A 26155-nucleotide genomic window follows, 5' to 3' on the forward strand; every position below is an offset into this window, starting at 1 on the left:
TTAAAATAAAAAGTATAAAATATAATAACATTTAATTATTAAAAATTATTTTTAAAATCGGTGCTTTTGCGAGCGGCCGAATTTTGCAAATCGCCCGGCTCGCTTCAAATCCGCGCGCTCGGAGAATATGTACGTATAGTCCAGGGTAATAAGGTTTTTTCCATGACACTCGAGCAGCCAGGGTACTGAAGCGTTTTTTCGACAGGTAATACCTATAAGAGCAAATTGTAACTATTTCCTGCGTAGGATCTGGCGGCCATTTTTATTTATAAACAATTAAGTGTCAAAAATGGCATTTTTCCCTTTTTTTTTTTCAAATCAATGGAAAACAGTGAAGCTTGTGGGTTTTTTAGAACAAATATCTTTGAAATTATGGAAAAAGCTTTAAAATGACGTATTACAAAGTTTGATATACTCATTTATTGTTAATATAATTGCGAAAAAAGGTCGGAATTGCAAAAAAAATTAATTTCGCAATATCTATTGTAAAAATTAGTGTACAGCTTTGAAATTTTTGTCATATAAGGGATCTTTGGTGCTTAATATGTGATAAAAATTTCAAAGCGATACATTCAATTGTTTAAATTTTATTCAAATTGTTTATCCCAGAGAGCATTTTTTTACAATAACATAAGTCAGAAAAAACTGACGTTAAAACCATTCCAGAGGTGTCAAATGAAAGAGCATGAGCTATATTTTCAACTTGGTTTAAAAAAGGCGAATAAAAAATGCATTTATTAGTGATAAATAATTATGCAAAAGTATCGTAAATCTTTCCTTATAAACTTTTTATTTTGTTATATAAGAAATTATATATATTTATTACAATTTTTTATCAATTATGATATAAATAACATTACTTGGTAGTTGTGCACTTAAAACAGGGTAAAAAAGTTAATTTTTTTGGAAAAAGTTATTCAAAAAGTTTATAAGGAAAGATTTACGATACTTTTGCACAATTATTTATTACTAATAAATGCATTTTTATTCGCTTTTTTTAAACCAAGTTAAAAATATAGTTCATGGTCTTCCATTTGACACCTGTGGAATGGTTTTAACGTCATTTTTTTCTGACTTATGTTAGTGCAAAAAAATGCTCACTGAGATAAACAATTGGAATAAAATTTAAACAATTGAATGAATCGCTTTGAAATTTTTATCGCATATTAAGCACCAAAGATCCCTCATTTGACAAAAATTTCAAACCTGTACACTAATTTTTACAGCAGTTATTGCGAAAATATTTTTTTTTGCAATTCCGACCTTTTTTCGCAATTATATTAACAATAAATGAGTATATCAAACTTTGTAATATGTCATTTTAAAGCTTTTTCCATAATCTCAAAGATATTTGTACTAAAAAAATCATAAGTTTCACTGTATTCCATTGATTTGAAAAAAAGGGAAAAATGCCATTTTTTGACAGTTAATTGTTTATAAATAAAAATGGCCGCCAGATCCTACGCAGGAAATAGTTACAATTTGTTCCTATAGGTATTACTTGTCGAAAAAACGCTTCAGTACCCTGGCTGCTCGAGTGTCACGAACAGGGTATATTTTTGTCTTATTACCCTGGCCTAGTAACTTATATTAAATTTTGACAGAAAACAATTTAATAATATTACCATTATAATATACAGTCTATTTACCACTGTATTTGTTTTTCTTGATAAACTTTTATATGTGAAATTTCATTTCTGAACAAATACTATTAGAAAAAAATGATACATATGTATATTATGAAATATATAGATAACTATATTTTTAATTTTTTCATTGTTATATAAATATAACAATAATGTTACTTCTTACGGACCCCTGTATTTTAAGAATTATCAGTAATCTGTATTGCAATCAAACAGCGTATATCCAAGCAGAGGCAGGAGAATCCGACGTCATCAAAATCAAACCTGGGGTCCTTCAGGGATATACCTATACTATCACCACTGATGTTTGACATACACGCTAAGTAAATCTTTCAAAAATCAGTGGATGACGTTGAAGCCGGCGGAATTCGAATTAACGGAGAATGTATCAAGAACATATAAAAAGGCAGACGACACGGTGCTATTCGCTGACAGTTCTGAAACCCTCTAGGAGTAAATGAACAGAATCACAGTCAGAACAGTCAGTCAGAGATACGGACTTTCACTAAACACTAAGAAAACAAAATGTATGATGATCTCTAAGAAGAAACAGTAATTTGGACGAACCAGTGTGAACGGTCAATAAATAGAAAGAACAAAAATATACACCACCTTGGTACTAACGTCAATGTAAATTGGGACTATTCCATAGAAAAATGAAAGGTAGGATAGAGAAAGCAACATAACAAGAAGTTATTCATTTTGTTATGATTTATCAATACCCACAAAAATCAGGTTATTACGATGTTATAATATATTTCATATACTGTTGTATGGAGTTGAGTTGTGGACTCTCACAGACGCCTCCTACAAGAAAATTGAGGCTTTTGAAATGTGATTTTATCGTCGAATCCTGAAGATCTCTTATAGCGACCACGTTACTAACCAGGGTGTTTTGTTGAGAATTTAAAAAGAATAAGAGCTGTTAACCCTAATAAAAACAGCCAGAATCGAATACCTCGGTCACATCATGAGGAACAGCGAAATATATGAACTGCTGCAACTAATCTAGCAGGGAAAAGTAGAAGGAAACCGAGAACCAGGAAGGCGAAGGATTGCCTTGCTAGAAAATTTACGTAGGTCGTTCAACACAACAACTACAAATCTTTTTAGAGCAGCAGTACCGATTTAGTGTTCAAGTACAGATTGCCATGATGCTCGCCAAGATCCAAAACGGATAGTCACTACAAGAAGAAAAAGTTTTATATTGTATAATAAGAAGTAACATTATTATTATTATATTTATATAACAATGAAAAAATTAAAAATATAGTTATCTATATATTTCATATACATGTATCATTTTTTTGTAATAGTATTTCTTCAGAAATGAGATTTCACATATAAAAGTTTATCAAGAAAAACAAATACAATGGTAAATAAACTGTATATTATAATGGTAATATTATTAAATTGTTTTCTGTCAAAATTTAATATAAGTTACGTAAAAATTTTCCGAGCGCGCGGATTTGAAGCGAGCCGGGCGATTTGCAAAATTCGGCCGCTCGCAAAAGCACCGATTTTAAAAATAATTTTTAATAATTAAATGTAATTATATTTTATAATAATTTTTATTTTAAGATAATATAAGTCTTTCTTATGACTGTAAAATAATTTCTTAATTGTTATAAATAAAGGCACTACGATTTAAGAAAAAAAAAACAATTATCTCGGCTTCAGTTGGTTGTAGAAAATTTTTATTTTTTTATAAATCTTCGTGTCGTCTTCAGAAACAATAATCTGTAAGTTAGAAACTCATAGAATGTACAAGGCCGCTTCAGCTCTAATGTTTATAACGAAATTTGCCCCCTTATTTTCAAACCCAAAAATTATCTCGGCTTCAGTTGGTCGTAGAAATTTTTTATTTCTTTATAAATCTTTATTTCGTCTTCAGCAACAATAATCTGTAAGTTAAAAACTCATAGGATGTACAGGGCCGCTTCAGCTCTAAATGTTTATAACAAAATTTGCCCCCTTATTTTCAAACCCAAAAATTAGAGGTTTAAAAATGTTTTACGCATTTATTTACATCAGAATATGAAAATATAACTCTTTAGAAGGAGATTGGATGTTTCACCAACTCTCTACGATTTTTTTTTCAAGAAGTTATAGCCTTGGACATTTGACCTCTTGGGATAAACAATTTATAATATCTAAGCAACAAATTCGTTAATCTGGCTTTACAACTTCTTTTTATGTTTGGAATTGAAAGATCTTCATTTTAAAACTTTAAAAAATAAAAAAATTATTTGTACAATAAATAATGCAATTGTAAAAAACGGCCATTTTGGACCTTTCGCAGGCTATTTTGCAATAACCAATAAACGAAATTAAACTTACCATAGCTCAAATTGTAGGTTTTTAAATTTACTACAACTTTCTATTAAAAAGTTTTTCTCTAAAATCAATATCCTAAGCTGCAAAATTAAAAATCTTTAAAAATTGCAAATTTAACAAAAGAAAATCGCAATAAAAAAAGCTCACAATATTTTTGGTCACATTTTAGTAGAAGTTATTCCTGGCATCGTCCTTTACAACATCTGATAGGTTTCAAAAATTCCTGAATTATATGCTGAAATCGACCTATTTTTCACCCACAGTCTGGGGTAAAAGTTTATAATCCAAGGATGATACTAATGGTCGCCATCTCTGAGGTCTCTATCAACCATAGCATTTGCTATGTAAGTTTTCCATCTCACAGCAGGTTTTCCTCTCCGTCTTCCTCCCCGCGGGTCCCAGTCCAGTAATCTTTTCGGCCACCTGTGCTCCGGCATTCTTTGTACATGCCCGTACCATTTCAGGGCTCTATTTTTACTACCACAACTTTTTTGTAATTGAGCATTTTACTTCTATTCTGTTTCATATTTCCTCTGTTCTTATTCTACCCTACCTGGTGATTTGTAGACACCTTCTCATAAACTCAAATTCAACTGTTCGTATTTTATTTCGTATTATTGTTGTCACTGGCCATTCTTCCGCTCGTGTAGAGTAATATTCAGCACTATGCCCTGAAAAATCCTTTTTTGTTTTCTTTAGTTAGAGTGTTCTTCCATATCACTCCATGGAATGCTTTCGTGGCTTGTTTTCCCCGTACTGTTTTCATTTCTATATCTTTCATACAAGTGCCATCTCGGTTTATCATTTACCCTAAATACTTAAAAGTCTTATAACTCTTAATAGTGTCTCCTAAACTTTCGTTTAAATCAGCAACCAATTTGTAATCAATTACTTTCGACTAGATTAAATTGGTTAGACTAGGCTAAACTAGTTTATCTTGATATAAAAACATACACTTCAGGATAAACTAGTTTGGCCTAGGACGAACTAGTTTAGTCTACGCGCGATAGGATAAACTAGTTTGGCCTAGGCCATACTAGTTTATCCTAACGCTCTTAGGAGCGGTTTGTCCTGAAATCGGGTTTGGCCGGTAAGATATATGCCTACATAATAACTATTTTTACTACGTATTAGTTTTAAGACTATAGTCTTTGTCACTCCGAGACCTTTCTTTACCAGATTTAGATATTCGGATGCATATAGGGATGTCGATCTCGGCGTGAAGTTTAAAGATAAGCTAAAAAGGGATAGCTCCCTGGGTTGGCTGTATACCATATAGTTCATATTTCAGACATTCGTGGCATATAGCAGACATTCGTGGCCCAAGATGGTTGTTAAAGTTTTCGTTTAGGGTTTCACCATGTTCCCAGAAGTTATCTTCTAACATCAGCCTTAAGCCTTCTCAATTTCAACGCATTAGAATGTAGATTGAATTATTATTACAACCATTGTTTGGTTCTGGGGCTAGTTAGCAAGTATATGAGTTCACTGATGATGGACTGATAGGTCCGAAAACGTTCGTTCTGAACACATTTTATACAATCCATTGGGATTTATAGGATTTTATTTAATTATACCTATTACATAAAAGTTGTTTTACTTCGATGTTAGAGTCTTTTAAAGATAAGCTTATGCTTTTGTTCAGGTCTTTGCACAGATGGAATGCACTAAGTGATTACTTCCAGACAGAAAATCAAAATCAGGATAGCAAAAACCAGAGCAAATTTCAACAAAATGAGAAGAGTGCTGTGCACAAGAGATTTAAAGTTGGAGCTAAGAGTTAGGTTGGCGAGGTGCTACTGTTTCTCGACTTTGTTTTATGTAATGGGAGCCTTGGGCTTTGAGCTCGACGTCAGTGAACAGAACATGTCACAAACAAACAGTTCTGAGAATGATGAGTAAAGATCTTGAATACAATCAAAACAAAAAAAATTGGAGTGTCCTGGACAAATTACACGTGAAGAGAGATACAACTTGCTCCAACTTATTATGTACGGAATGATCCAAAGAAAGAGAAGCATAGGGAGACGTAGAATATCATGGCTGCCCAACATGAAAGAATAGTACGGATGTACATCAAATAATGAACTTTTCAGAGCAACTGTCTATAATGTCCGAATAGCTAATAATTGCCTACTTCCGTCGTGGAAATGGTACTTGAGGAAGAAGAAAGAAGCAAAGAGATTCCACGATAATTGTTTAAATCACTTTTATCTCCTTTTTGTCCTATTGTGTTATACGCTGTGAGCTCGTACGTAGAGGGGATATTTATAAATTCGCGAGCGCCAGTAGTGGCAAGTCTGTAAACGTTTACCGGAAATTTGACATAAATGTCAAAGTGATTAATTTAAAATTAAAATTAAAAACATTAATTATAAAAAATATTAGTTGGTTAAAGCTGTGGTATATATTTTTACCTTAAATATACTTACGTTTTAAATACTGAATTTACGTTTTTTTAATGTTCCGTAATATGTAATTATAAATGTAATGATATTTATAGGAATAAGGACAGCTGTGTTGCTCTAGAATAAAGTATTTTATTAAAACATGTTTTAATACAACATTTACAATATTTAACTAGAATAAAGAAACGACATTTAATGTCAATATTCCCAATCTATGATTATTTCTACAAATAAGTGAAAATAAAAGTTTCATAAATGCTTGACATTTCATAAATGACGACGTCTGTCAATCCAATCTCTTCTCAGCTAGTGACGGTTCGGCAGGCCAGGAGTGTGTTCCGAATTTCTAACGTTGGCTGACTGCGTTCCAATTTGAAATTCCAATTTGAGATGACATCTTGGAGCACAGCAATATTAAAATGATGAAAGTATAATATGTAGTTTCATTACATCATCCTTCCCAAAGGTGAAAATATTCAAATATTTTCGTTACCATCTTCATCTTGACCTTCTTCCTGTATAGGGAATGGAACCAGCTTCGAGATATGGAATAGATTAGAGTCTGACTTCTTCCGATTCATATTTACTTTATAAATGGAATTTGATAGTTTTTCTGTTATTTCATATGGTCCAATTTTTAATTCGTCCAATTTTTTTCGGTTTAACCTGTTTCCATTTTCGACAAACACCAAATCACCTATGTTGAAGTCCACATGTTTACGGTTCTTGTCATAAATTTGTTTATTATATTTGTGAGATCTTTTCGTTCTTTCTAAAGCAAGATTTTTGTTTCTTATCCAATCTTTTTCTGAATCTACTTCTTTCAGTTCAGATGGCAGTGTTGTTACTTTTTTGCCATACATTAAATATGATGGTGAGAAACCAGTTACAGTATGTTCGGTATCATTGTATTTGCCCACACATTCTTGTGCTATTGTTGTCCAAGCTTTTTTTTCTTTTGTCTCGTTAATTCTACACCTAATTTTATTAACCAGGGTTTGATTTAGTCTCTCATTGAGACCATTAGAAAAAGGAGAGTTAGCAGCAGTGAATATTAGTTTCGTAAACTTTTTCTCTAAAAACTTTTTAAAATCATTTGAATTTATTCCTGGATATTGGTCTGATAGAATCATTTCGATTTGATCATTTTCTGGAATACTATTTACAAGTTTAATGAAATCATTTGCAGTTTGAGTTTTCGATGTCAATATATATGCATATCGTGTGAAGTGGTCTACTAGAATATGTAAATATTTTTTTGTAGAACGGGAACCTCCAAAACCTCCTACTGTGTCTATACTGACAATGCTGAAAGGCTTTGTGGCTGGTCCCAAATGTGACATTAATCCGAATTTTTCTAATCCCCTTGATTTATTTCTAATGCATACTGAGCATTTTTGGCAGGTTTCTCTAATGTTTTTTGTTAAGTTTTTTGCTGTATAATATGTTCCAATCATATTATGCATTTGTTTCACTCCTATGTGACACAAGTTTCTATGAACGTTTTTTAAAAATTCTCTACTAAAGTCTTCAGTCAAAAGGATTTTTTCTCTTCCTTTTATATTTTTGTAATAAACATTATGTTTATTTATTAATTTATACTTATTTTCCTGTATGTCTCTATTTTTTTCTTGATCTTCCAGTATATCTTGGATAGTTATTGAATTTACAATTTTTAGCTGTTCCTCAGTATTTTTATCTGGGCCTAGGACAGGATTTCTGCTAAGGCAATCAGCTTCTAAGTTATGTTTCCCAGGACAATATTTAACATCAAAATCATATTGTGATAAATAATATGTTAGATCTCCTAGTTCCTCATCAGTCCTAGATTTTATATTCATATTTTCTAATGGTTTATGATCAGAAAAAACAGTAAATTTCTTACCAATTAAGTAATGTTGCCAATACCTAACACATTCTTTAATGGCCAAACACTCCAAGTATATGGCCTTTTTTCTTTTTTGAACTTCATTTAATTTTTTTGAAAAATAAGCCACTGGTTTTTCTTCTTTGTTTTCCTGTGGTTGTTTTAATACCCCTGCTACTCCCAATAAGCTGGCATCAGTATAAATATGTATTGGTAGATTTGGATCAAATATAGTTAATACAGGTTGAGTTAACAATATGTTTTTTAATTTGTCAAACGAATTTTGGCATTCTGTAGTCCAAATAAATGGTTGTCCTTTTCTCAACAGGTTGTGTAATGGGTTCAATGTTATTGCAATGTTTGGCACATATTTGTGGTAAAAATTTATCTTTCCTAGAAATTGTCTTACATGTTTTTGTGTTCTAGGTATTGGAAATTCCTTTATTGAAATTAAGTTGTCCTTCAGTGGTCGTACACTATTATTTTGTATTATATGACCCAAGTATTTTACAGATTCCGCAGCAAATGTGCATTTTGTAAGCTTTAATCTGAATCCTTCACTTTTGATAGCTGTAAATAGTTGTGTTAGATGTCTGATATGTTCTGAGAATGATTTTGAAAAAACTAGTATGTCATCTATGTAGCTCACTGCAAAGTCAGCAAGTTTGTGTTTTCTTATTATATTACACATTATTCGCTGAAATATAGCTGGGGATGTTTTCAGCCCAAATGGTAAACAAGTCCACTGAAAATGTACCTCTTGTGTAACAAATCCTGTTTTGTATCTATCTGTAATACGCATAGGAATTGACCAAAATGCAGAATTGATATCAAGGGTTGAGAAAAATTTACAGTTTCTCGTCTTTTGCATTAAATCTTCAATATGAGGAAATGGTTGTGATTGTGGCACAACAATTTTATTCAGGTCTCTAAAATCAATGCATAATCGTGATTTTGTATTTTCCTCTCTCTTGTAAGCTAATGTAACTGGTGCTGCGAAGGGGCTGTATGATTCTTCGATTAGCTTTTTGTCTAATAGCATTGCAATTTGCTTTTCAATTTCCTTTCTATCCTCAATTGAGTTTCTATATGGCCTTCTGCTGCAATATTTTTCTTCTAATAAATCAATGTGTGCTTCATAATCCTTTACTGTTCCTACATCATACTTATCTTTGGCAAATATGGATTTGTTTTCATTTATTAATTCATCTATTCTTAATTGTTGATAGCGATCTAAATGGTTTACATAAATTTCAAAAATTTGATTTTCAAAGTGTTCATTAAAATTTATTAAATGTTTATTTCCCATTTCATTTGACATATCAGATACCTTTGAATTATCATTTGTTTCCTTAGAAGCAAATATTATTTCTTCATTAATTTCCTTAGAAATTTTAGCATTTGTTTGAAAAGTTTTTTCTATTTCCTTAGAAATAGTATCTATATGTATAGGTGGTTTTTGACTTATTTTCAGGTTTTCATCTTGACATAAATAAAAATTTTTTATACAGTCTAAACCAATTAGAAAATCATAATCAAAATTATCCTTGTCAATCACAAAGACTTCAGTTTCTTTTTCTACGTCAAAAATTTTTATACTTAATTTGACCATTCCATTTGTTTTTTTAAGGCCATTAATAGTTTTTAAATTAGTACCTCTAGGATTAATTAGTCTTTCATTATTTATTTTCAACAATTTTGAATTTATTAATGAGACATTTGAACCTGAATCATATATTCCAAAAATCTCAAAATTGCTATTCAGTACTAATTTTACTTTTATTAATGGCAACACTAGCAGTTTTTTTGATTTTCATTTTGTAGTTCACATTCTATTTCTGAGTTGTTGATAAGTTGAATTTGACTATCTTTGTCATTGTGATTATCTTTTGCCTTATACCAACATGCTGATTCTAAGTGGTAACGTGTTCCTTTTTTAAGCTTTTCACAAATACTGCATATGTGTTTTTGTTCTTTGTATAATCTTTGGCTGGTTTTGTATTGTTTTTCTTCAACTTTTTCTTTAAAATCTAAGAATACTTTCTGTCTTTTACCTTGCTTGTTTACCAAGTATTCATTCTTGTTCAACTCACTAAATAGATGAGTAGTTGAAATCAATGAATATTTATCAAGTTTATTCATTATGTCGTCTGGCAAACCTAATACAATAAGGTTTATTAATGTGTCATTGTCGATTGTTTTATTTACTTCCAATAATAATCTTTCTTTTTTTGTTGCATATTCTATAAGAGAACCACTTTGATATTTGAATGTGGATGCGTATTTGATTTGAGACCAACCTTTCTTTTCATATGCATCACAAAAGTTTGTTTTCCAAATTTTCCAATCTGATTGTACTGTGTATTTAATTATCATGCTACTGTACCAATCTAAACATTGTTTTTCAAGTAAGTATTTTAATGACTCTATTTTCTGTTCATCATCTATGATTTCAAATCGTTCGCACTCTCTCTCAAAGTCTTCCATCCACTGACAAGCATTCGGTATTTTTATAGAAAATTTTTCAATCAAAAAACTTTCAGTTACTCTGCTTAAATTTTTTATTGATGGTATTTCTTTTTCATAAGTAGCAACTACAGATTGTGTTTTCTCATCTAAATACTGTTCCCCAAATTGTAAATTCTCACCATCATCTAAATATATCTTTCTCATTTCAATATCTAATGGTACCCATAAATTTCTTTTTTGACCTCTTTTTTTCAAAGAATTTTTTACTTTCATAAATACATTAGATTTCGCTAGGTATGTATGTTTATTTACCTGCTTGAATTCTTCTGGGAGCTCAAAAACACGTCCATCTGGAGTTTCAATTGCTGTTATACATATTTCATTCGTTTTTCCATCTGCGGATCCCTGTATTGTAAACTGGAACTTTAATTTCTCCATTTTTTTGACTAGTAATGTCGTTTTGTAATGATATTTATAGGAATAAGGACAGCTGTGTTGCTCTAGAATAAAGTATTTTATTAAAACATGTTTTAATACAACATTTACAATATTTACCTAGAATAAAGAAACGACATTTAATGTCAATATTCCCAATCTATGATTATTTCTACAAATAAGTGAAAATAAAAGTTTCATAAATGCTTGACATTTCATAAATGACGACGTCTGTCAATCCAATCTCTTCTCAGCTAGTGACGGTTCGGCAGGCCAGGAGTGTGTTCCGAATTTCTAACGTTGGCTGACTGCGTTCCAATTTGAAATTCCAATTTGAGATGACATCTTGGAGCACAGCAATATTAAAATGATGAAAGTATAATATGTAGTTTCATTACATAAATTCTTAGCGCCATCTACACGATAATTGTGAAAGTATCCGAAGTAAGAAATTAATATGTCATCAATAGAACGTCAAATTGATTAGCAAAATCTTGAAAAAATCTATTACAATTTAATTACTTTTTAGCGTTGTAAATATTAAGCGATAACAATTAAATAATAAATTTAAAAATTACCGGTGAAAGTTGAATTAGTAATCCGCCAGGAGCGACACCAGCGAAGCTCAGAGCGTATAGACCAGTAAGGACCTGTTTTTAGGTGGATGTGAGAGGTGGCATTCGGATTTTTGCAGATAAAGTTCGGTGACACCTTCAGTAATAATAATTGACTAATATGCCCGGAACATTAATAAAAAAATTAAAATATTTAAAAATTTCGAAAAACGTCGATTTTTTTCCGCTTTCTTTGCTTATAACTTTAAACCGATTCGTTTTGGAACAAAGTCGTAGAGAAATAAAATAAAATAAAATAAAAATGTATAAATACCATTTTTATTCAGTTGCAATGCGAAGGCAAAACAATCTTACTTTTCAATTAGAATACGGAGTGCAGTCCAGTCCCTTGAATCGCGATTTTCGGCTCTTATTGGAGCCTTCATCGGAAAGAACGTAGACACTGTTCTCCATATTTTAACTGATTCGCATCGAGAGGTTTTCCCACCCATTGCAACTGAAGTGATGATAGTAGGTGGCTAGCGCCATCTGGCATTGAAAGACGAAGTAGTTTTCAATCCTAATAGTAATTTATTAATATTGAAAATATTAAAAATATTACTAAAAGATCTTTAAATTGAAAACTTATTGGTACACTTTCCTGGTGACACCTCCAAGACTTCTACAATTTGCAAGTCAAATGGATGCTGCAGTGAAGACGAGAGGGAAGAATTCTACACTATGCAATATGCTATAAAATAAAATACAGATAATTGAATTTTGTATGATATACGACTGGTCAAAAATGTCAAAAATAAGGGGGCAAAATACGTCTGTTGTTATTTATGTTTCTTAACCACTTTGGTGGCACTTAGAACCTTAGTAATTCGCTTAGAAAATTCTTATAACTTACTTAAACGGTCTACCAAATTTCATTAAAATCGACCTAATAGGATTTGCATAATAAATTTGCAATCTAAATGTTTTTAAAAAAGTTCAAATTTTTTAAAATCTTTCTGAACAAAAAGTAGACCATTTAGAAGTTGGCTAATTTTTTACATATAAAGAGATGCTCTACCTATCTAATACACTTTACAGAATTAAAATCGGATTATTTAAGGGGTCTCAGCAATGTTTTAAAATTATAAACATTTTTTTAGCTTATAAACAAATAGCTTTGTTTACTAATGAAAAAAATTAATTTTTAGCAATGCAAATAATTAAAACCGGTATAATTTGACTTAAACTTTCAAATGCTGTCAGCAGAATTGCTATTTTATTTTTTTAATCAAAAGTTATTCGCGTTCAAAAATTGCAATTTTTCGATTTTTTGAAAGTTCCACCGCGTTTATCTCGAAAACTATGCATCCTACGAAAAAACTTGTAAGAACATTTTTTGCTTAGAATTACCCAAGAAATACAAAAAAATGTTTTATTTTGCGAAAATCGATGTTATGTAATTCCTCAAGTTCTTTGTTTATAACAATCTTATCGACATCCGGATCAACTGTTACCCAAAAAATTCGTGTTCTACGGGTCAAAATACATAAAAAAACTTGGATAAGTCCATCTAAATAAAGGAGCCCGTAGCACCCCCTCCTGGCCACAGCACTAATTTGTTTATAAGCCAAAAAATTGTTTATAACTTTAAAACATTACTGAGGCTGCTTAAATAATCCGATTTCAATTCTGTAAAGTGCATTAAATAGGTGGAGTGCTTCTTTATATGTAAAAAACTTGACAAAACTTTGTATGTTCTAGTTTTTGTTGTGCAAGATTTTAAAACATTTTAATTTTTTAAAAAATGTTTAGATTGCAAAATTATTATTCAAAATCTAGTAAGTCAATTTTAATGAAATTTGGTGTACGGTTTTAGCACATTACAAAAATTTTCTAAGCGAATTAGGAAGGTTCCAAGTGTAACCTTAGTGATGGAAAATCATTGAATAAGGACAGGCTTGTTTTGCCCCCTTATTTATATTTATTGCTATTTTGCAGCAAGGGTGATAAATTAAGACATTTTTAACCAATCGCATCTGATAGAAAATTTAATTATCTTTGTTTTATTCCTCTACGACTTTGTTCCAAAATGAATCGTTTTAAAGTTGTAAGCAAAGAAAGTAAAAAAAAAAACGAAATTTTTTGAAATTTTTAAACATTTTATTTTTTTTTTTATTAATGTTCCGGGCATATTTGATAAGGAGCATAAGTCAATTATTATTAACGAAGTTATCACCTAACTTTACCTGCAAAAATCCGAATGCCACCTCTCACATCCACCTAAAAACAGGTCCTTACTTGTCTATTACTTAATATCATCTTTAAATTTTATATCGTTTTTTAAAGTTTTGTCGAGTAATCAGTCTTCTTGTTTATAAGTTATATATTATGTCTTATCCTACCGTAAAGTACGCCACAGTAAACTCAAAGAAATCCTGGAGAGTAAGAACATTGACACCAGAGACATACAAATAATGTTAAATCTGTACTGGAATCAGCGAGCTAATATAAAAATAGAAGACCAAACATCGGACGAAATAGAAATACGTAGAGGGGTACGACAGGGTTGTATATTGTCACCGCTCTTGTTTAATATCTACAGCGAACAAATATGCCAAGAAGCTCTCTCATATGCAAACGAAGGGATAATAGTCAATGGAGAAGTTATCAATAACATTCGATATGCTGACGATACTGTGACAATGGCAAGAATAGCGGAAGATCTACAACATCTAGTTGAAAGTATGAATGAATAGAATAGAATAGAAATATGCTTTATTGTCACTGAAAATTTTTACAATTTTATGGACAAAGCTTACATACAGTCAAAAGAAAAACATAATATAAATAACAAATAACAACTACAATTTACTAAAATTAGATAAATCGTCAATAATGTACAGTATAAGATATAAAAGCCAAGACAAAAACAATTTATTGCAAAATATATATAAATTGCAAATTGAACATACAACAAATAAAATAAAATAGGTACAACATAAGGAACTGACAAGTTTATGCTACTGCGCATGGAACCCAATTTTCTTAGTTATTCGTTAAGAAATTCTTCTATTGAATAATATGATCTTTTGGATAGATAGGCTTTTGTCATTTTTCGGAACTTAGGGAAAGATGTTGCAGATTTAAGTTGTAACGGAAGATGATTTTACAGTTTCTATGCGGAATATAATATAGATTTCTTTACTAACTCAGTGGATGGAATCGGTAAATAAATATCAAATATTGAATTTCTGGTGGAGTAAAGATGATTGGGCCTTGATGGAAAGACATGAAGGTGTTTACGAATTAAACAAACCGTTTCTAGAATATATAAAGATGGAAGTGTTAAAATTTCGTGATCTCTGAAGTAACTTCTGCAATGTGTAGATCTTCTGAGGCCAAACAAATATCTTATTGTCTCGAGTTGATTCAATCAGTCTACTTGCAATAGCCTCTTCGATAAAGGGTAGAGACCCAGAAACACTGTGTCAGAGGATGGCAAGAGACTCGAATTGAATCAAAACGAAAACGATTATTTTCTTTTTCTTTTTCATGCTTTACTCGGTTTAGAGTACAAAATGACCAAGTGTTCTTAAGGTATTCTGAGACGCATTGTTGGAGAAGCTCCTCCTAGCGGCGCCGCTTGATACTATCGTATCTCGGTTAACAGAATCCTGACTCTTGGTCGAAATTTATTTTATTTATTTTGTCATTCCCCGTTAGAGGACAGTCTAACCACAATATACTGCAGATATTTTAATAGATGCAGTTCTTCTTCGTCTCGAGTTGATTCAATCAGTCTACTTGCAATAGCCTCTTCGATAAAGGGTAGAGACCGAGAAACACTGTGTCAGAGGATGGCAAGAGACTCGAATTGAATCAAAACGAAAACGATTATTTTCTTTTTCTTTTTCATGCTTTACTCGGTACAGAACAAAATGACCAAGTGTTCTTAAGGTATTCTGAGACGCATTGTTGGAGAAGCTCCTCTTAGCGGCGCCGCTTGATACTATCGTATCTCGGTTAACAGAATCCTGACTCTTGGTCGAAATTTATTTTATTTATTTTGTCATTCCCCGTTAGAGGACAGTCTAACCACAATATACTGCAGATATTTTAATAGATGCAGTTCTTCTTCGTCTCGAGTTGATTCAATCAGTCTACTTGCAATAGCCTCTTCGATAAAGGGTAGAGACCCAGAAACACTGTGTCAGAGGATGGCAAGAGACTCGAATTGAATCAAAACGAAAACGATTATTTTCTTTTTCTTTTTCATGCTTTACTCGGTTTAGAGTACAAAATGACCAAGTGTTCTTAAGGTATTCTGAGACGCATTGTTGGAGAAGCTCCTCCTAGCGGCGCCGCTTGATACTATCGTATCTCGGTTAACAGAATCCTGACTCTTGGTCGAAATTTATTTTATTTAAATATCTTATTGCTCTTTTTTGCAATCTAAAAATGACATCAAATTGAGCAGCTGTACTGGAACCCCAAAAAGGAAGACCATATCGAAGATGAGACTCGAACAACGAAAAATATGTTATTTTAGAAGATGCTAAATTGAGTTCCCTTGAGACAGATCGTATTGCATAGCAAGCTGAGGCGAGTTTCTTACTTAACGAATCGATATGAAGGGACCATTTGAGGTTGCTGTCTAAAAAAATACCAAGAAATTTTACAGAATCAACGGTACTGATCTGGCTGTTATGAAGTGTCAAAGGTTGAAGAGCTCCTTTATAGGATAATGCTACTGTTTTATTTACGTTAAAAGAGAGTAAATTAGAGTCAGACCAGGTCTTTATCGTCAGTAGATCCGAAGTTATAGTTTCATGAAGAGATGCAATAGTTGAGTTGCTCCAAGTGATACTGGTATCATCAGCAAAAAGAAAAATTTTCCCATTGATTTTTAAATTAGTGATGTCATTTATAAAGATAAGGAACAGTATAGGACCCAATACTGAACCTTGTGGTACTCCACATACGATGTTTTTGAGACTAGAGTCAGTATCATTTGCTCTAACTAGTTGTTTCCGATTATTCAAGTAGGATTGGAACCAATTCAAAGCAATACCTCGAATTCCATAGAAATTTAGTTTTGTAATCAAGATGTCGTGATTTACACAATCAAAAGCTTTGGCATAGTCGCAGAAAACAGTGGCAGTATAAAGATTATTGTTTAGTGCTTGGTAAACCTCATGTAGTACAGAAAACATGGCATCAGTGGTACATTTATTTGTTAAAAAGCCGAACTGATTTTGTGATAAAATGTTGTTATCAACGATAAAGGACATAAGTTGAGTTTTAATGAGTCTCTCAATAATTTTGGAGAGTACCGGTAGTAAGGCAATAGGTCTATAGTTGCAGGCATCAGATTTTTCGCCACCCTTATGAAGAGGAATAATAATGGCTGTCTTTAGGCACTCTGGAAATTTACCTTTTTCGAAGGAATCATTAATTAGTGAGAGGAGGATTTCCAACACATTTTCTGTGAGATTAGAGAAAAATTTTATAGATAGTCCATCAGTACTACAGGATGATTTGCTTTTGATACAATTGATTGTTTGGATAAGTTCAGAGTTATCGACTGGTCGTAAAAAGAATGAATTCGAGACCTGTCTTGAATTAGGAAGATAGGAAATGGGATCTTGTTGCGGCAAAATTGTTGATGTTATATTTTTACTCACATTAACGAAGTAGTCGTTTAGACTTTCAGGATTTGGAAGGGAAAATGATTGAGCTGTGTGAGTTTTATTTCGAAGATCGTTTATGATAGACCAAGTTTCTTTTGCAACACTTTTAGAGCTTCCCAGACGATTTTGATAATAGGCTTTTTTAGCTGACCTGGCAAGTTTTAGATATGTTGTCCTGTACTTCATGATATATTCAGTGACAGCAAAATTGGTAGTAAATTTCTTGATGTATAGTAGTGAACGCATGTTCTTAGCTGATATGCGAATACCTTTCGTAACCCCAATGAGATATGTAATAACTACGGCATAAGGATGAACGTCAAAAAAAACCAAATATATGACCGTCAGTAAGAATCCAATAAATGACACTAGTATCACAATAAATGGTACCCTACTTGAAAAAGTAAACGAATACAAATTCTTGGGAACCCTTATCAATGAAACAGGTGACCAAAATCACGAGATAAAAAGACGTATTGAAATTGCCAGGTCTACTTTTATAAAAATGAAAAAATTATTTTGTAATCGTGATATTGGTATTCATCTACGAACTAGAATGTTAAAATGCTATGTATTCAGTACTTTGCTCTACGGTGTTGAGTCATGGACTCTTAAACAGAGGAATATTAAGAATCTTGAAAGCTTTGAGATGTGGTGCTACCGCCGTATACTAAGAATAAGTTGGGTGGATAAAATTACAAATGAAGAAGTAATATGCAGAATAAATAACGAGCCAGAAGTTCTACTGAATATAAAAAAGAGAAAACTTGAATACTTAGGCCACCTGATGAGGGGACAAAAGTACACATTCCTACAAAATATAATGCAAGGAAAAATCCAAGGACGAAGAAATCCAGGCCGTAGAAGAATGTCCTGGATGAGAAATTTGAGAGAGTGGTTTGGCTGTACCACTAACGAATTGTTCAAAACAGCAGTAAATAAAATTAGAATCGCCCTAATGATATCCAATCTCCGATAGGAGAGGCACTCAAAGAAGAAGATCCTACCGTTACAATCACGCTAGCGAAGGTTTCAGAATCTTCCGTTTTGCTTTACTGTAATCTGGAATATCTTGAACTTTTTTTCCGAGTACATTTATTTGGTCATCTATTTTTATTTTGGAAATCTATTATCCTATATAAACCATATTATATTTTCTTTTCTATATACTTCACGGCCAACAAATAAAAATCTGGTTAAATAATATTTTTCTGAAGCTGTTTGTTTGTGGCATCTTATGCAATTTATTATTTTATTGGGAAATAAGCCACAATTTCAGTTTTTAATTTCCGAAGTGGAAGTCGAAACGTCAATAAATTGCATTTTTAGCTTAAATTGTGGCTCATTTCCCAATAAAATAATAAAACAATATTTATCTTATACGGTTCTGAGTAGATTCCTTCTACTTTACTTTACAAGTATATTTTTTATTTTAGGATCTCATGTTATCGAACAAGAACGGCAAAGAGTAAATGCATTAAAGCAAAAAGTACAAGAAGAAGTAAAGACTAAGTGGGCACAAAGAGTTCAAGACTGCGATTCCCTAAATTCTTCAGAAGAACTTGAGGAAGCACGAATTAGGTAATAAATCTTATTTATATAATGTTATGTTCTACTTTAACTATTTATTTAGATTGATTGGCAAATTATTAATTTAATTAATTATTCAATTACTTTAATCACTGCCTATGTAAAACAAAAACTAAATTCAAATTAAATATTCCAATAAATTTTATTCTCAGGGCTAATTCTGCATTTGATACAATACATATGATTTGTGGCTTCTAGTATTTCTAGTTGCTTACTTCTTCCAGGATGGAACAGGGAAATTAAAAACATTCAATATCATATAAATGTATTATATTATTCATTTACCAAATAAGCCGTGTACATATGATTCCAAAATACTAAATTTAACTTTGTTGCAACAATTTCTAACTTATTAAATCAAACTTTAATTCTGATATCTCTTTGTTTTAACGAAAAAAAATTATTTAAATAAATTATTATTTTTTTCATATTAAATTCAATAAATTTTACTTTTATTCATTTGACTTGAATTCTTATAAATTTGAAATGACTAACTGCGTTATAATAATATTCAATAAAAAAAATAAGCAAATATGGTTCTGATATAAACAAATTCTCTCCCTTCCGACAAATGATTTGACTAACCTTTTTGTTTCTTCACTTCCTCCTTTTTCCGGATTGCGTGGTCCTCGATGCTCCCAACGTACTCTCTGGATGTTGCGAAAAGGTCCCTCTCATCCAAACTGCTTTCACAACAACACACAGGACTTGCTCGAATTCTCTTACTCAATTTTCTCCTTGCTCGATATCTTGTGCAAATAGATATCAATTAGCTACTCGTTCTAGACAAAACAAGGAATCTCCCTCGGACCAGGAATATTAACTTTTCAACCGGTCGACGATTTGGTTTCAACTTGATTCTGCTCGCAAATGCCGATCACAACACTATACACTGATTTCTCACTTTTGAAAATTGGACTGCTCTCATCAGATAACCATTATACAGTGACCCTCTCTTCTCTCGCAAATCCAGACTCCAACTTTCTTATCCCTTCTACCAATCTTTTCTACCCAATCAAAAACAAGCCTCTCTCAAAACCTTCCATACCACATTTCTGAAGAACCAAATATTTTTCTATATAACTTTCCAATTTCTCAAATTTTAAGAAATATCATAATTAGATTTTTTCTACATATTACTTTTACTTCTAAAAACTAAAACTATGTTTACCATCATTAAATCTTCCCGGAAACATTTTTAAAACATTATTGTTCTCGCCAAACGATATGTCCAATTTCTAATCCCAAATTGTTTGTTAGTGTTCACTTCGTCGAATCATTATCACTAATCGTTTTCACTTTCACGAAACTTTGTTTAATAGCTAAATTAGATTGGGATGAGAATCTATGATCTAATGGTCTTCGATATAAATTTAATTTTCTTTTTAAATGATAAACTATAATTTTTTTGAATTAAAAAAAAATTCTACAACAATAAATATATTCTTCATTGGCCTTTTTCGAACTTTAATTAAAATTCGGCATATTTCGCGCTAATTGTGATATTGGGCATTTCGTCACCTTTGTTGTGAGAGTCCCTTCTCCCCTCGATTTCATAATGAACGTGAATGACACCATTGTTTAAAAGAACTAAAAAAGTTCTTTTTAAGCAATGGTGTCTCAGGGTATTCTCAGCGTCGCAATCCTGGTTCAGCGGACAACCCAAGTATTTAAATTGGCTGACTTGTTCGATTTCTTCTCCACAGATATCTTTTCATTGAGGTAATTATTTCTACTTATAATCATTATTTTTGTCTTCTTGATATTTATTTTCAAACCTCGAGCTTCGCTTGCAAGAGTTAGATCATTTAAAAGGCATTGAAGATCTTCGATGTTATCTGCCACTATCGCTATGTCATCAGCATACTTGATGTTATTAATAAATATTCCGTTAACTTTAATTCCCTTATTAGAGTCTGCCACTGTTTCTGTGAAGGCTTTTTCGACGTATAAATTGAACAACATTGGAGACAGTATACAACCTTGCCTTCTTCTTCTTTAGCCCATTTCTATCCAGCTTTGGGCATAGACCTTCCCCAAATCTTTCCATATCTGTCTGTCCTTGGCTGCGCTTTTCCAGTGAGTTCCTGCAGCTTATCCAATATCATCCTTCCATCGCGTCTGAGGTCTTCCTCTTCTTCCTGTCCACGGTCTCCAGTTTTGTATTTCAGCATTCCAACTTTTATCTTCGTGTCTCGCATTGTGGCCCGCAAATCTCCACTTTAACCCTGTTATATGTTCAGTTACATTTTTTACTTTTGTTTTCCCTTTTATCCATTTGTTTGATATTCTGTCTTGCATTTTTATTCCTTTTTATTCCCAACATGTATCTTTCCATTTTTCTTGCCTTACTCCTTTTTTAATTGAGAAATCTTCTGTTTTCTTGAAATTTTGAAGACGTACTCTAGCAGTCTGGTTCTAATACAGATTGGCGATAATTCTTATGTCCTTGGCATCCAATCCCAACTCTTGTAGGTATTTTATCATTAGTTCGTGTTTTACATTATCGAATGCTTTCTCATAATCGATGAAACAGATAAAACATCCTTTCTTTGATCTAAACAATTCTGTATTAATGTTTGCATACTAAAGATCGCTTCTCTCGTGCCAAGTCCATTTTTGAAACCAAACTGGCACCAGCCACTGACCTCTTCACATTTCTTAAATAATCTAGTGTGTAATATTCTCAAGAAAAGTTTTAAAAAGTGACTCATTAGACTTATTAGTCGGTGGTCCTTGCAGAAGTTCGCACGTGGTGTTTTGGGTAGGGCGATAAATGTAGAGCGAAGCCCATCTTTTGGAACCTGGCCCGTATCGTAGATGTCGTTTAATAGCTTTACAATAATGTCTAGGTTTTCTTCATTAAGTAACTTGATTGTTTTTGCATACATATCATGTGGTCCTGGGGTTTTGTTACTTTTTAATAATTTGATAGCGTGTACAATCTCAGCCTTCGAAATACTTGGGCCATACAAATGGTCTCCCAGTTGTGGTGGCTTCTGTGTTCTGTGATCATTGAACAAATTGGCTGTGTACATTTTCCAAGTATTAAGTATATCTCTAGGGTTCGTTATTAGTTCATTTTGGTCATTATGTATACCAGTGACTTGTTTTTTATTGAAGATACCAGTAATTTCCTAAATTTTCTTGTGAAAATTGAAGCTGTCGCCAAGTTTACATAGGTATTCAGCTTCAGTGCAAAGTGTTGTCATCCAGATCTCCTTCGCCGCTATGATTTCTTTAAGAATTTGACTGTGTATATTTATGTACCCTACCTGGTCCTGCCTAATCTTACACTGTCTGCGTTATTCCATCATCTCTAAAATTTCTTCTGCCATCGACTCATTCTTGGTAGTTGTTTTATTTTCGAGAAGAAAGGTGTTGTTTCACATCATCAAAAATGATTCTTTTATGGTGGTCCATAACTTTTCAACATCATTCTCAGTTGTCATATTAGGGAACCTATTGTTTATTTCTCAGGTGTATGCTTCTCTTGTATAACAGTTTTTGAATTTTCTAATGTTTACTGATACCTTATGTTTTTTCCTTTTAGCTGTAGTGATTTAATATTTGCTATTAAGGGATTGTGATCGGATCCTATGTCTGCTCCAGGTAGTGCAGAGACCTTAGTGATAGCATTCCTGTACCTTCTATTAATTGTTACGTAATCCTCCATTTGTTAGTTACGACCTCCATTTGTAAAGCCTCCTGGGTTGTAACTTATACAAAGTATTCTTATGATTTGGTCTTTGTCTTGACAGTACTGTATCAATAGAGAGTTATCAAGTAAAATGCTATCCATCCGTTATTTTGACACGTAATCGCTATTTTTTTACGGTATAAGTTTTAACGTATATGTAATTTCAGAGTTATCAAGTGGTAGAATTCGTGCTTTACGTTAATAGTTGGCAGCTGTTAGTCAAATGTTGTATTTGACAGCAATATAATTAAATTTGTTTATATTTTTTTCTATTTTTGTTTTCTTTCACCCAAAATACATAATATTTTGTAATTTCGCCTGGTTTTGTAGAAATTGGGTTTAAAATTTTTTCTAAAGAAATATTCTAAAGAAAGAGATCTTAGAACAAGCAATATTACTTGAGGCCAATGACGAAGATGTAGAAAAAATTTTGAAAATAAAATGTTTTCCACCAAATTTCCACTAACTCCAAATGTCAAGAAGATGGTCAACCAAGAAAACAAAGTAAAGACACCTGTTAACGTACAGAAATAAAATTGCATAACACAGAACAGATTACATAACAGAACGAATATCCCTAAAATATCATATGCAAGGAAATATTACAGTAGAAAACACACTTAAAGAGAGGGCAAATAAATATAAATATGTGTGTGGTTAGAGGCACCGAAACTTTAGAACAATTACCAACCAATTTTGGCATTTATGATGATCAAATCATTTCTCTGTAGTAAAAACATTAATCTCAGGCTTAGATCAACTGCCTTGGTAGTGCAGTGTTAAGAGTGTCAACTTACTGAATCCTATTTTTATGAGCTATATGGTTTTAAAGTCTATTAGTAGGGTGCTAACCTGGCTGTAGACCTCCTCCTTTATCTGGGCTTGGGACCGGCAACAGTTCTGTCGAGCTACTCGATCCACCCAACAAAACTGCAGGCGAAGTTACAGTCACAACACAAAGACTACTAGAAACGGCAGAAATGAGGGTATGTACTGAGAAAAATTACAGGAAATACGTTGAGAGATCGAAAGAGGAGTAAAGACATTAAAAGAAAATGTAACGTACAGTGTATAAACGAATGGACCCTAAAGAAAAAAAAAAAGGATGTCATAACCACAAGCAGAATGAGGGAGACACGTATAGTCAAAATAGCAACATATAAATCACCAATCGGTAAAGAAGTTCGGCCGACCGCGCAAAAGATGAAGTGGCAACCTTCCATAGAGGCACTAATCCGCCAATGAACAAGCAGAATTGCTTATAAAGAGAAGAAGAACTTGTTAAATGTAAAAACTTTGTGAATTTGAATCTCAGTCAAGATAAACATTTTTATTAAAAATGTCTCTTTCTCAGATCGCCGATCAGTACCGCACAATATACCACAATCAACCTTCAAAATTAAAAAGAAAACATTTTAATATGTTGGACATATTGTGAGAGGACCTCAATATTCGCTGCTACAAAACAAAATGGAAGACAAAATAAAAGGCAGATACTAAGGTATTGGCTTGTGCTAACAATAACCACCTTGTTAGAGCAGCTGAAAATAAAGTCAAGATTGCCATGTTGATCTCCAACATTCGTCACGGAGGTAGATCATCTAGAAAAAGAGTGATGACAATAATTGCTGTGAGTGATTGGATAACGCGAAACATGTTATGTAACTAAGTTAGCACATTACGTTTGTGTACTTAAAGAATATTCTTGTTTCAGGGAATTAGATCAACAAATTAACGATTATCAACGACCGACATATGAACAAAATTCAATAAATTTGGTAAGTTTTCTTTTTTATTTTTTTCTTTGGTGTGTTTAAATTTCTTTTTGGGAATTCGAATGAGTTTATCTTCCATCTTTATATCCGTTACTAGAAAGTCTGGGTTTGAACAACTCAATAGGTTGTACATATCAAAACGATATTATTTAATTTATAATACAGACATTCAACTCTGCAACATTTCAAAATAAACTGAAATAAATAGACTTGCAGCAAATATCAATTATGTTTTGAAGTTTCCTGGCGTATATTTTAAAAGAATCCATTTTAACGACAACACAAAGCTCACCAATCTAATGAGCCACATACTTAAAATATTCCTTAAAATTATACAATTAATACCTTGGCTGCGTTACGGGACAAATACACCTCGTATTAGATTAACGGTTGGCTGTGGCGACTTTGTCGTAACGCATGGTGGCAAATGGAGTATACGGGACGCGATTTTACAAAAGCTATATTAATTCAGTCTTGGGGCGACTGAATTCGAGTAGGTTTTGTATGCAGAATATTAGTTAGTTACATATTCTATTCTATTACGGTCCAGAAGTTAACTGTATTGGTGTATGATCTGTAAGCGAAATTCTTGATTATATATTGAGTAAATGTCTATCCAGCGATTCTCAATCGGTGGTACATGTACCACTGGTGGTACAATTCATTACTTGCGGTGGTACACAAAACACAAAAAAAATTAAAATAGTAGTACCTACTTAGTAAGTCTTCATAATACACTCTAAAAATACAGGGTGTAACAAAAATACAGGTCATAAATTAAATCACATATTCTGGAACCAAAAATAGTTCGATTGAACCTAACTTACCCTAGTACAAATATGCACACAAAAAAAGTTACAGCCCTTTGAAATTACAAAATAAAAATCGATTTTTTCCAATACATCGAAAACTATTTGAGTTTTCTTATTAAAAACGGACATGTGGCATTATTATGACAGGAAAATATTTAAAAAAATTCTGCACCTCATAAAAATTTTATGGGGGTTTTGTTCCTTTAAACTCCCCAAACTTTTGTGTACGTTCCAATTAAATTATCACTGTGGCACCATTAGTTAAACACAATGTTTTTAAAACTTTTTTGCCTCTTAGTAATTTTTCTAACTAGTTTGTATCGAAATATTTTGAATATTTGTCAAATCCACCACATATTTGTATACTGTTAAGTACGATTATAGAGACCCTATAATAATATGAAAATTTATTTATAAATTACAGATTTTATAAGTATATTTTGAATCATATTAAAAAAGAAGCCACATCTCGATAAAAGGTGCCTTATCGGAAAAATACTAAGAGGCAAAAAAGTTTTAAAGACACTGTTTTCAACTAATGGTACCGCAATAATAGTTTAATTGGAACGTACACAAACATTTAAGGGGTGTAAAGGCACAAAATCTCCATAAAATTGTTATGTTAACATATTAAAAAAGAAGCTGCATCTCGATTAAAACTGGTATATCTAAAAAATACTAAGAGGCAAAAAAGTTTCAAAAACATTGTGTTTAACTAACGGTACCACAATAATAATTTAATTGGAACGTACATAAAAGTTTGGGGGGGTTTAAGGGAACAAAATCCCCATAAAATTTTTATGGGGTGCACAAATTTCACTATAATTTCTTTTTAAGATGTTCCTGCCATAGTCATGCCACATGTCCATTTT

At 32.1% G+C, this 26155-nt stretch overlaps 1 protein-coding gene across 1 annotated transcript in view; it reads left to right on the plus strand.

The window, feature by feature from the left end:
- Positions 1 to 26155, plus strand: part of LOC126890488 (cingulin) — a 374566-nt gene that overhangs the window by 272017 nt on the left and 76394 nt on the right. Inside the window, exons 12-13 of the mRNA XM_050659471.1 lie at positions 18843 to 18987; positions 24411 to 24474. Coding sequence (XP_050515428.1) covers positions 18843 to 18987; positions 24411 to 24474 — 209 coding nt within the window. The remainder of the gene's footprint in view (positions 1 to 18842; positions 18988 to 24410; positions 24475 to 26155) is intronic.

This window comes from Diabrotica virgifera, chromosome 8 (assembly GCF_917563875.1).
Source record: "Diabrotica virgifera virgifera chromosome 8, PGI_DIABVI_V3a".
In the NCBI taxonomy this organism is placed as follows: Eukaryota; Metazoa; Arthropoda; class Insecta; order Coleoptera; family Chrysomelidae; genus Diabrotica; species Diabrotica virgifera.